At 40.0% G+C, this 12,979-nt stretch overlaps 1 protein-coding gene across 1 annotated transcript in view; it reads left to right on the top strand.

The window, feature by feature from the left end:
- The window catches only part of frya (furry homolog a (Drosophila)), a 42,205-nt gene extending 29,551 nt beyond the window's left edge, over positions 1-12,654 (top strand). The window contains exons 40-61 of the mRNA XM_087796366.1: positions 228-426; positions 741-862; positions 946-1,133; positions 1,381-1,475; positions 1,550-2,127; positions 2,347-2,444; positions 2,819-2,989; positions 3,057-3,197; positions 4,092-4,271; positions 4,743-4,907; positions 5,864-5,938; positions 6,016-6,186; positions 6,962-7,162; positions 7,575-7,715; positions 8,362-8,495; positions 8,562-8,769; positions 9,500-9,649; positions 9,719-9,817; positions 9,894-9,977; positions 10,580-10,690; positions 11,017-11,216; positions 11,636-12,654. Of these exons, the coding sequence (XP_087652492.1) occupies positions 228-426; positions 741-862; positions 946-1,133; positions 1,381-1,475; positions 1,550-2,127; positions 2,347-2,444; positions 2,819-2,989; positions 3,057-3,197; positions 4,092-4,271; positions 4,743-4,907; positions 5,864-5,938; positions 6,016-6,186; positions 6,962-7,162; positions 7,575-7,715; positions 8,362-8,495; positions 8,562-8,769; positions 9,500-9,649; positions 9,719-9,817; positions 9,894-9,977; positions 10,580-10,690; positions 11,017-11,216; positions 11,636-11,894 (3,770 nt within the window). The 3' untranslated portion in view covers positions 11,895-12,654. The remainder of the gene's footprint in view (positions 1-227; positions 427-740; positions 863-945; positions 1,134-1,380; positions 1,476-1,549; positions 2,128-2,346; positions 2,445-2,818; positions 2,990-3,056; positions 3,198-4,091; positions 4,272-4,742; positions 4,908-5,863; positions 5,939-6,015; positions 6,187-6,961; positions 7,163-7,574; positions 7,716-8,361; positions 8,496-8,561; positions 8,770-9,499; positions 9,650-9,718; positions 9,818-9,893; positions 9,978-10,579; positions 10,691-11,016; positions 11,217-11,635) is intronic.
- The last annotated feature ends 325 nt before the right edge of the window (positions 12,655-12,979 follow it).

Here is a 12,979-nt window from a genome sequence, read left to right as displayed (position 1 = left end):
CATTTATATTGCTAGTTTTATCATTATGGTAACATTTGTTACCAGTACAGTACAGTAATAGCCTGTTTTGAAGCAGTTTAACATGTCTGGATTTGTCATATCTTAAAACAAACCTGATGCTGCACCCGTTCATGATTTCAATGAAACGCTACTGTCAATACAAATTAAGCACATTGTGTTAATCTAACCAGTTCTAATACACACTCCTCTTTCTTTGTTTGGCACAGGAGGCATTGACTTTCTGAGGGAGTGCCAAGCATCCCCCGTACCAGATTCAGGACTCAGCTCTTCCTCCACATCGTCCAGTCTGAGTCTGGGAGCAAGCAGCAGCAACTTACCCGACATCTCCTATAAGATCGAGGAGCTGGAATCCTCCACAGACATGGATGATAAGACTAATAAACTCATTGAGTTTTTAACAACCAGGTACTGATGCCACTAGTCGCTATGATAGGTCATTATCAGTGAGAGCTCTGTTTTCACTGATCAAATGTTTTCATTGAAAATATTGCATCTATTATCTATATATTATTATATATTATTTTAGTTTATTGCCACCTAGTGGTGTTTAATTGACATTAATATAATATTCTGAGAAGCCCATTGCCATTTAGAGGATATGTAGTTTGATTCTTTCTATTTTGCCTTTCACTGTCAGAGGTTACCAGAGTGAATCCTCCATCCTTATCGATCTGGATCTTCCTGCCTTGCCCAAATAACCTTTTGCTTTTGTCTTAAAGAACGTATGGACCACTTTGGTGCCATGAAGACATTTCCCCAAAGAATCATCACTCGAAAAGCACTGGACAGTTGACTAACTTCCTGAAACATGTCATTTCTGTGTTCAAAGAAACTAAATCAGGTAAATGTTATGATACTTTAGGTCAGTTATATTATCGTTTTTGGGGTTTTGACTGAAACTTCTTCTCTTCTTGGACCTGGAAGACGTCCACCTGGAGCAGCAGCTGAGTGACGTGGCTCTGCAAACTGGTTTAAGCAGCTCATCGCGTCACTACGCCGGCCGCTCTTTTCAAGTTTTCCGAGCTCTTCATCAGCCCATCGCTGCTCACGCCGTGTCTGATTTGCTGTCCAGGCTTGTGGAAGTTGTTGGAGAACATGGAGAAGAAGTTCAGGTGAACTTTTTATCAATGACCTTAGAGCAATCGAAGATATTGTAGGATATTATCTTACAGTACTCGGGCAACAAGTTTGACACTGGAGAGGTTAAAATGGGAAGGATTTATATATTTGCAAAAAAGTTGGAAACTCAAGGTTGCAACAGGGTCACTGTTTTAGACCTTTTGTATTCGGCCCCCAGGCCACAAGTCTGACATTTTCTGGGTAGTTTTATCTAGCTGCTTATCTCTGTCTCTTTCCCAGGGCTATGTCATGGAAGTTTTACTCACACTGGAATCTGTGGTCGATAATTTGGCCGAGTGTCTCAAGAACAATGACCTCATGGCCATCTTGACAAGGTGCGTCTGATCTTGTATTTGCACAAATGACCTGCATTTTTAGGATTCTAATTTACTTCTGAATTGTGCTCCAGAGCTTCATCTCCGGACTTCCTGTCAAGTCTGAAGCTGATGTCGAACAGAAAAAGCACGGGACAGATTAACCTCCGGCGACGAGAGCATACCAGACATCAGAGAAGCTCTTCTGTCCCGAAGAAGTTCGGCGAGGCGGACAGGTTGTCCGACCCACCTCGTAGTGCAACACTGGACCGTATCCAAGCCTGCGAGCAACAGCTGTTGTCCAAAACACGCAGCCCTTCCTCATCCAGAGAAAACATCACCGACCCGAACAGCGCCAACCATCCCAGCAACCTGCTGGCCACCATTTTCTGGGTGGCCGTGTCACTGATGGAGTCGGACTTTGAGTTTGAATATCAAATGTCCTTGAGACTTTTGAACAAACTTCTGGGCCACGTGTCACTAGATAAACAGGAGAACCGGGAGAAGCTGGAGAAGCTGCAGGGTCAGCTGAACTGGACAGGCTTCAGTGGACTGCAGCAGCTACTCCTGAAGGGCTTCACCTCCCTGTCCACCACTGACCTCACACTCCAGCTATTCTGGCAGCTCACCCCTGTGTCACGTGTTCCTGTCGTGGACACTTCGCAAGCTATAGGTAGGCTTATTACATGTTGATAGTATTAGAGACCATAATGTAACTCTACACTGACACCCAGTGGCGTTTCAACAAACTACAACATACTACTCCTAATCTTTTCCCTGATTTTTTTTTAGAGATGTTCTTTGGCATTAGTAACTTTCAGAATCAGACACTTTGATCCTACTGAAATTCTCCTTTTTAGCCGTCAATAAAGGTCTTCTCTTACATTTTCAGGATTCCCCTTGAACGTCCTGTGCCTGCTTCCACATCTAGTGTTGAACTTTGACAGCCCTTCTCACTTTTGTCAAGATGTGGCTGAAAGGATCTCACAGGTAATGACACTTAACATCTCTTGACATTATCTTTCTCTGTCTATGAATAATGCCACGCAAAATAATTTGCATAAGAGATTATGTCTATATGTGAAATTGTTTAGTTTGTCAAGTGTATGCCTGATATTATCTTTATCACACAAATCTCCATAACGCCACCAGAAAACATCATATCTTTCGCATTACATTTTTTTATTAATTGTAATTACCGGTATATTTTTTAATAGTGTTTAAAATATATCCATCAAATAAATTCAGAGCAATAACATTGAAATACAAATTTTTATGTTTGAAAAGTTTACAAATTAGTTGTCACTCTGTGTGCTTTTCCAGTGTCCTGTATGTTGTTAAATACCTGCATCTGTGGTTTCCAGGTGTGCCTTGAGGAGAACAACGACAAGCTCTCAAACCTAGCACATGTCATGACTCTTTATAAAACTCACACCTACACCAGGAGCTGCTTCTCGTGGGTCAATGTTGTGTGTCGATATCTTCATGAAGCTTTCCCAGACATCACACTCAGTCTGGTCACTTACATGGCAGAGGTTTGTGAGAATGTTGCACCACAGTGTTAAAGAAATCTATATGGTGACTGTGTTCTTTTTGCTCCAGCTTCTGGAAAAAGGCTTGCCATCGATGCAGCAGACACTTTTGCAAATCATCTACAGTCTCTTGAGTCACATGGACCTCAGTGGAATAGAAGCCAAACTCTTTAATGTGGAGGTGCTGAAGACGATTGAAAAATTTGTTCAGGTGATTTCAAACTTTACATTTTCAGGGATTTTTGGAACCATAGGGTCACTTGTTTCTAGTTTGATTCAACTATTGACTGAGATCTGAGTTCCTCAAAAGGGGCTTCATCCTTTATGTAAAATTTAGTTTATGCAGTGAAGAACCATCTATTGTTGAAAGCCTAATTAAAAGTGTGCCTGCTAAGTTCAAAAAGTCTCTCATATGACAATATGAAGGAATTCACATTTTGTAAGATTATCTGTGCATCCATTCCTGGGTGGAAAGGAAAATAAATCATGAAATCATGTCACTTAAGGGACATGTCTTGATAAAAAACAGCCAGCATACATAAGTGTTAAGGGCGGGATGTTAAACTGCAGGGTTATGTTTTACCTCAGAATTGATTGCTTTATTTTGAAAAAACACGTGTTTTTATGGGAATCATTTTAATAATGAAAGTTTGGCTGAAAATGTATTCAGTTGAATTCGTTTTTATTTCATGTCAGACTTTTCAGGTATAGTAATGTCTTTGGAAATCAGATCCTTTAAAAATAATTTTGAAACATTTATTCATTTAACATACAACATTACCAACTTCTCTTAAGGTCACTTCCTGAATGTACTTTAAAAAAACAGTTTAGAAATGATCGATTTGGGAATTGCCTCATTCCCCTTTACTGTATTCTCAGTAGGAAAAAAAGCCGTCATGTGTCATTGCAGTACATTTGGAGACACACCCAGCCTATAAACAGTCCGCCTCAAGAGGCCTCTGGTTTTTCTCCTACTGAATGACTTTTCCTCCAGTCTCTCTGCCCAGAACACCTCTGTCTCTAAAAATAGAAAGCACACATGCACACGCACACACAGAGGTGTTTGTGATGAACAAGTGTGTTTCACGTCTTCTTCTGGCTCTAGACCGTCCACTGGAGAGAAGCACTCAACATTCTCAAGTTGGTGGTTTCTCGATCCGCCAGCTTGGTGCAACCTTCGTGTCCTCAAAGCGACCTCTCGTATGAAGACATCAGCCGTATCTGGGACCGCTCGTCGAAGGCCCTGCCTGGGAAAACGCTGGACTTTCATTTTGACATATCTGAGGTGAAAACAGTTTCTATTTTTGTAACTTTGAGTTTAACGGCTCTTCACTGTGTTTCTTTAAGGGTGTGGTGCTTGTTGAGACTGGGGAATCTTTAAAGCTGTTTTCCTAAAGGAAACGTTTCTTCCCCTTTCTAAATGTTGACATTTTTCTAAGATGCTTGAGATTAGAGCGAGAGCTTGAAAGGTAAACACAATTATCCTGGCAGTACATGCACTTGATGTCAAAGATACAGTGTTGTATGTGTGGGAACCGAACAGAGAGCTATTTGTGTCCCTCATGAATGGCAGGAAATGATGTCAGCTTGTTGCTGTCGTCATCTGCGTGTGTGTGAGGCGGCAGAATCCAGTGAACAGCATATGGATGTCTATCTGGGAGAGCTATTTACAACCTTTTGTTCTACTTATAGAAGATTGTGAAAAAAAATGTTACATTTTTTAATAATGTCCACTTCTTCATGACCATGCTGACAGACGCCAGTAATTGGTCGCCGCTTCGATGACCTTCGGGGATCCCCTGGCCAAGATGGGAAAAGTAGAACTACGATTGTGACTCGCAGCAGCTCCTCCACCTCCTCTGGATCGACCTCCAACAATGTCCTGGTGCCGGTCAGCTGGAAGAGGCCTCAGTCTTCACAGGTTAGGTCAACTCCGATGGGTGTTCCCAAGATTTTGTAAAATATAAATATGCGTTTAATGTCTTCTATTATGTGTTTTTTGTTACGTGCACTTTAGTCAATGCACAGAATAAATTATACTACTTTCTCAAAAAGTTTACATTTAATATTACTTGAGTACAAGTACTGGAGTAAAAGTTGTTAAAGAATGAAATGTCAACCATCGTATCAAGTAGAAATTCTCTTAAAAGTATACAATTGCGGCTCCGTAAGTCTATACAAAAGTAAAGACAGACACTTTGTTATTTTCTTTGAGAAGTAAAGTGCTAAAATGAATTCATGGACATGCTTTCTTAAATTTCACTTTGTAGTCTGTGAGGGATTAACGAACGTTTCAAGCGATATGAGTAATCCTCCATTTTAACACCTCAATTATAGACTTAAACATGATCTTAGGCGCTAATGTGTAGTCATCATCACTCCCTTCTGTGCCTGTTATCACAATCATACAAACTTTTGCATTTGAGTGATGCTTACTCTGCTGTTATAAAAAGATACAGCGAACACATCCATTAAGAAGCCAGAAGTAGCAATAAACATACAGAGGGAAATTATACCACCTAAATTATATAAATTATTTATTTAAAAAAATAGATGTATATTAAATAATTTTACATAATGTTTATTGGGAGCAAGATTTTACAGCAGGTTAAATTTTTTCAGAAATGACACACTAAATTAAAAAGAAAATTAATTTAAAAGATTTACAGATGCTGATGTTTATCCGTAACAGACTGATGAAATTAAATGTCAATTTTACAATTCAATCTATTCATGTGTTTTTGAGATATTTGGGACAGGAATTTTAGAAATGTGTTGATTTAAAGGAAGTGACATCTACAGTGTGTTTAAAATGATGCCATGAAACGACAAATGTTTGCAAACAATGCATAAATAAAATTGTGCTTCTTTCTACAGAAGAGAACACGGGAGAAGCTGGTGAACGTACTGTCTTTGTGTGGACAAGAAGTGGGCCTCACTAAAAATCCTTCAGTAAGACTAAGCCATGAGATTTGTTCATGCATCTCTGCAAGAAATTACACATTGTTTTGTTTTTCACATTTGTGCAGGTGATATTTTCAAGTTGTGGCGAGCTGGACCTCATGGAGCATCAGCCGAGCTTGGTGTCCTCGGACGACGGGACTCGGGAAGCAGACAATATGGACGACAACAGTTCAGAGCAGCAGTTCAGAGTCTTTCGAGACTTTGACTTCCTGGACGTGGAGCTTGAAGATGGAGAGGTTAGTTTCCTGGTTTAACAAGTCTTAAGCCATATTTAAGCATGTATTTTAATATTCCCGCAAAGACTGGAGTCTTGAGTTTTTCTGAGTAAAATATTTTCTGTCTTTTGTTTTCCTGTGGTCAATCAAGGAGTTACAGGTGAGTCCAGTGGTGTTGAAATGTTTCTTGCTGTGGTTTTTACAATAGAGGAATTTGATGTTTTTGTTTGCATTTTTAGATGCATGTGTACCTCACAGAGATATTCTTTTTAAATAATCTGCTACAACACAAAAATTGTCTATTGCATTAAAATGTACTGGTTACCTTTATTCATACTAAAGTAAGTCAATCAGTTTCACAAGATGGTTCTGTGTCTGTTAAAGTGAGCATTAAAGGCAGATATTCAACAACCTGAACATTATTATACACAGTTTAAAGTTTTCAATACACCCTCATTTTCATTCATCAATTTCTTTGTTTTTAGTTTTTTTTAAATAAATCAACTTGAAAGTGTCTTTTGAAAGTTACTCCTCTCTAACGAAAAGAGTAGAAAATAAATTATTTATATTTTTTGTTTTTTCAAAACAACTGAGAAGTGTGTTTTAAGATAATGTTTACCTGAATGTATGATGTTGTACATATTTAAAAATCATCCTACAATCCTACTCCCTACCTCATGAAATGCATGAATACTTCAAAATGGAAAAGCACTTGAATCAACTCTGTGCATGAATGTTTTTTTGTGCCATGTTTGTGATCACTGTGCATCTTAGTTTGCGTGTGTGTACATTGCAGGGAGAGAGCGTGGACAATTTCAACTGGGGCGTGAGAAGGCGCTCCATGGACAGCCTGGATCGAAGCGACCTGCAGCTCCTCGAGGAGAGCCAGCTGTCCAACAGCATGCCCAGTCTGAGCCAGATCACTCACGAGGACTCGGATGAGTCGTCTGAGGAGGATTCACTCAGTGCCAGTCAAATCCTCTCTCATTCACAACTGGTAAATTATGGATCGAAAAGCTCACAAGGTCACTTAGGGATATACTGAGATACAATGATTCATCAAATGTTTATACTTTACTACAAACTGAACAAGAGTTTGTCACGTAACATTTTTCTTGGTTTGATACATAATGTCTGTGATCCTTTTGTGATCCTGAGTCATATTTTTGAAAGTTATCTTGTATATTAAGTTTTTGTATTATTCATGTGGAAGCAGAATCCTATTATCATGGTTCTTCAAAAATGAAGTTTAAACTTATGTTCAGGCCATCTGTGCACAGAGCTATCACCTGTCTCACTGCTGTGTTGCCGAGTCAGCACTTGTTGAGTCACTTCCAGTGTTGTCAACTGTTCTCCAGTGCCGCAGTAAACCGTCCCACATCTGACATCAGACTCTTCTTTCCCCGCAGACTATCAGCCTCTCTCCTTCTGCCGAGGTCACTAGCATGGACTCGTCTGGATTTTGTAACACTCCTTCAGCCGATTCGACTCCGCTGAACAGCAAAAATCCCAGTTTCGAGGTCCAACCGCCCGAGGACTCGAAGCAGCGGGTGAATAAGGGCTTCAGGGTTTCTGAGATTCTGGGAAATGCTAAAAACTATCGCAGCACGATGCTGGGGTTCTTTACTAACTTTGCCAAATAGTCGCTCTTTCCATGCTCTCTCTTCTCAATCCTGCTGAATCATCTTTATGCTTCGGGAGTTTTTCTTGTTTATCTACTATTCTGCACTTCCTCTATTTAGCTCTCTGCGTCAAATGTCTTGGTAGGTGCATGTGAAAATAACCGACGAAGAGCAAATTCTCTGTCTTAGTTGGTGGCTGGGTTACTTTGGACAGAACTCATGTGACGAGTAGCTCTAGAAAACCTTCTCTATCTCTGCTGAAGGCAATGTGTATCCCTGTTGCTTCTGTCTGGGTTTGCTTAAGTAAAATGTGGCATGTGGGAGTTGAGGAGAGGTTTACACATTGCCTTACCCCCAAACACAAAAGTGCACAGACAATGCTGGTCGTTAAAAGTGCACTTCATTAGTGTCATTGGCACAACAAATGAATGGCAATACCTCGAGGAGTGCCCGTAGGGTCCCGACGCAAGGTTAGTGTGCAACCACGAATGTTTAGGGAAACTTGAATAAGCTGTCACTTCATGTTGCTTCAGATGTTTTACAAAGTGTTAATAACCTTTTTATTTCCATCCAGCATGATTATTCACAAACATCCGAGGACACAACTGTGTACGAAGACAACATACAACTTGTTATCAATGAACCTTCGACTGACTTCAACACTGAAACAGCTCACAGGGAAACTCATCTGGACGTCTGCCTGCCGAGGTACGTCACTCTTCACACCACTATAGTCATATGTGGCACTAACTGCTTCCCTAATGATCACCACAGTCTCCCTGAAGATGAGAGCGAAGACACGGCAGAGACTCGAGCGTCCCCGCCACCGTCGCCCTTCTTCTCGGCCATCCTCGCCGCATTCCAGCCGACGGTGTGCGACGATGCAGAAGAAGCCTGGAGGTGCCACATTAACCAGCTTGTGACGGACACGGACGGATCCTGTGCAGTCTATACCTTCCACGTCTTCTCCTCACTGTTTCAGGTACTGATCAAGGCACTAAACCAGAAGGGTCGAATTCTGCACAGTCATGACTCATGTAGTAGAATTATTTAGCTATAATGTTAAAAATGCTCTTGAGTCACCACCAAACTACTTAACAGAAGTGGGTCAGAGAATGTGTTATTATATAAAGTACTGAAATACTATTTGAACTTAGTAGGAAGATAAAACCAGAGACTAACACATTAAGAGCATTTATATTGTTTATTAAACAATTATACATGCTGTAAATTGTAAAAGATTTACAACATCGCACTACGTAACACGACACCAATAAAAAAAATATATTTGAAACTGTTATATTAATGGAAGAAGAGTGTTAACATTGAGATGTAATGTAATTTATTCAAAGCTTCTTTAAATCTGTTTTATTGTTGCACTTATTTTATCAACTGCAACATGTTTTGTTATTTAAAGGATTACATTTTTATCTTTGCTAGAAAGATTGTTAAAATATGTTGAAAACTTTTCTATTAGTCAGGATGTTGACAGGTATTAGATGTGATCTTTTACTTTGTGTGTTTTCTTTTTTAATTGAATTAATCTTGTGCTCTTGGACTACAACGCGCCCTCGCAGGCCATGTAATGTGCCCAAGCAGGCCATATTTGGCCCACAGGCCTCAACTTTTTGAGATAAAGGTTTAACTGACTTAAACTGACTGTAGAATTCGCCCCTAAGGAAAAACCTTAAATATTTCCATTTCCTCTGCAGAGCATCCAGACAAAATTCTGTTCGCTGACGAGTGACGCCGTCAGTTTCCTCGGTGAGAGTCTGAGAGGATTGAGATCAAAGTTCCTGAGATCATCCCAAATGTTGACTTCTTGCTCAGAGTGTCCAACTCTCTTCATCGATGCAGACACAGTAAGACCTAGTTGTTTTTTTTTGCATTATGTGGATTCAAATTTGAAAGTTTGTATTTCATCTCCACAGATAATGTCATACGGACTTCTGGAAAAAATGAAATTCAGCGTGTTGGAACTACAGGAGTATCTTGATACATACAACAACAGGAAAGATGCGGCGCTGAGTGTAAGTGTGACATGTCGTCTAGATTCATGACATCATGATGAACTATGATTCTGATACTTGTCTCTCACACATGCAGTGGCTCAGTGACTGTAAAGCCACTTTCACCAAGAACCCTGAAAGCAGTGCGATGACATGCCAACCGGCGGAGCAAGAGGAGAAGGTATCTTCTTTCAAACTTCTGTAAATACATGAATGACTTTTGATGATATTGTGATTTATCACGTCTATATTTTACCTTCTGCGTCCTCTCTCTGTAGCCCTGTGAGTGTTTTTCTCTATTTTAACTCACGTGAAAAACATTTTCTGAATAATTTCAGTTGCTGCACGTCATGTATTTTTATTTTTGCATTATGTTCACCAGCAGTGATAAAACAAACTTTGTTGTTAAGAGGGCTTGAGTGTATTAAATAGTCCCTTAAAACAAACACAATAATACAAATACATTTTCTTTACCATTTTTAAGACTGATTTTGTTTTAATGATTAAGTTGCTTGCTTGAAAATCTTGTGCTGTTGTTTGTTCACTCTTTATTTGTCAGTGCATGTCAGCGTCCTTCTCTGTAATCGCTCTTCACGCTCTCTCTTTTCCTCACTTTGTTTCTGCTCACTTTGTAGCAAATGGAATTTCTGGCTGTAAGTTGGATGTTGCTTGTTTTTCTTTCCTTTAGAACACATGTTAAATGCTTGTCGAGCAACTTGCAGAGCCCTGAAGCATGTCCACTGTCAGCAGCTTCTGCTCACTGTTTGCTTGTTTGTTTTCCAGCAACTGGAGCTCTGTCAAAGACTGTACAAGCTCCACTTCCAGCTGCTGCTGCTGTTTCAGTCCTACTGTAAGCTGATAGAACAAGTTCATGCCATCAGCTCTATACCAGAGGTGAGTTTCTGCTCTGAAGGATTACCACCGTCTCCTTTTTTCACTGGATGAGAGATGTTTTGTGCTTCTTAAAACAGGAAAAGAATAGTGGGTTTCTTACAAATAAGAGAAGCTTGAGAGATTATGGAGATCTTTCTTTATCTTGCTGAGAAAAAACTTGACGGCTGAATTATGTACTAGTGTATGTGAATACACAATAGTTTCACAAGGGTGTGGGAAAAGGAACACTTTTCCATTGGGCATAATGCTGTTGGTGAATTTTCCTATAAAACTGAATTTTAAAAAGTGTGAATATGACCACTATACGTCCACTGCTCTGCTTTCAGCTGACAAACATGTCCAGAGAGCTCAACGAGCTGAAGAGCAACCTGAGATCGGCGACCGCGGCTTTGATGAGACAAGAACCGGCCATCCAGAAGGGCTTCTGTTCTGATCCGACCTCGTCTGAAGCGGCTGTTCAGGCGATCCTGGAGGGTCTGAAGAACGGCGAGTTTGCCACAGCTGTTCAACACATCCGCGAGTGCAGGTGAGAGCTTTTTTGAGTGGTGTAGTCATGGACAGTTGAGGGTCTTAGCCACAACATATAAAGTGTAAAACAGGGCACTGAAATGTTATGTGTTATTTGTTGATGAGGCCTCTTGATACAGAATCAACTGTTTCATGATACAGTATCTTTATTTTGAAATGCCACTAGATGGTGCTCTCTGCTTCATAAAATTTGGATCTGATCCACTAATTCAATTAAACCTGGCATCATTTTCAAACTGAGGGTAACATCTAGTAGCCTTTCAAAATGTATCATAATGTATCATGATACAGTTGATGGTGCATCATGAGGCCTCATCAACCCATCATTAGCCCTTAATAAATAATTGTGTTTGCCTGAAAAGTAGATCCGTGATGATGAGTCAAGAATTGATTTCCGTCTCCATCTCTTCATGTCAGAATACAGTGGCCAAACGACATCTTTGGAAGCCACTCTGAAGACGAGGTCCAGACGCTGCTCAACATCTTCTTCCGACACCAAACCCTGGGCCAGACGGGGACCTTCGCCCTGGTGGGCTCAAAACAGGACCTGACCGAAATCTCCGCAAAGCTGATGGAGCTGAACGGAGATATCCGAGACATGATTCGTCGAGCTCGGGGCTACAGAGCCATCACTGCTTTTCTTCCAGACTTGCAGGTCTCAGGCTCCACTCTATGACCTGATCCTGGTCCAGGGTTGCTGCCATCATCTCAGCGATTTAACACTTCACACCTGGAGTCATTCTGATTGATTTCCCTCCTAGATATGGTTCTGGCACAACCGTACAATTCTATTGCACTATCAGGCGTCACATGCTACTACGCTCACCACCTATCACTTTTAACAAACAACATACCAAAGCTAAGATTTTACCATTTGTTGAAGGGGAAATGTGCAATTCTTCACATACACGGAAGACTTACTGTATCCTGAAAGAATGTATTTTAATATAAATTTAGAAGAAGGGAGGCTTGTTTATTGTGTGTGTGTGTGTGTGTGTGCGTGCGATCTCAACATGACAACAGACACAACAGATATATTTCACTGTTTTGTCGTGCCGCGATGCTACTGTAATGACTCCCAAACCTACTTGCACTGCACTGTGGGTCGTCTGTTACTGTTTCTGTGCAGCTTCTGGCCAAGAGACATTTATTTATATCCTGAAAAATACAAGAACTTAACGTATATTTTGCTTAATAAGCCAAGCTTGCAAAGATGTTTTAAGAACTGTACAAAATATGTTTATGAACAAAGAGAGTATTTTGAATGAGTTATTGTACATAGTGCAACAGAAACTCACCAGACTGTATTTTTGTGTTAAGACTATATAAAAGGGTTTATGGAAATAAAAAAAAGCTTACAAACCTGTTGTTAAGTCCTCTTGTAAATACGTTTGACTTTGTTGTTGTGTACAAAATAAATAAACCTTACATTTGCTAACCACATGACCCGCTGTTGTTTTGGTCGATTCATACATTGATGCAAAGTAATAAATAGAAAATATAATGTAATTTTCATCTTATTTTCTTTGATGTTTGCAAGACAATAAGCAGATATCATATTTTATACCTTTATTTTAACCTGCTGGGGACACCCTGAACAGGACACCACTCTTATTTTCTATTATTGTAATAATAACAAACTTCAATAACAAAGTACTTAGAACATTGGGATGGGATGTCTTTAGGCATAAATTGTATCTCTCATGAAAGCCGTTTATTGAGCTGCCTCTCAAACTGATACCGCCCTCTACTGTTGGAAAA

Source organism: Callionymus lyra, chromosome 7 (assembly GCF_982586985.1).
Source record: "Callionymus lyra chromosome 7, fCalLyr1.hap1.1, whole genome shotgun sequence".
NCBI classification, from domain to species: domain Eukaryota; kingdom Metazoa; phylum Chordata; class Actinopteri; order Syngnathiformes; family Callionymidae; genus Callionymus; species Callionymus lyra.
The sequence above is the reverse complement of the archived record's forward strand: the minus strand, read 5'-3'. Positions and strand labels throughout refer to the sequence as shown.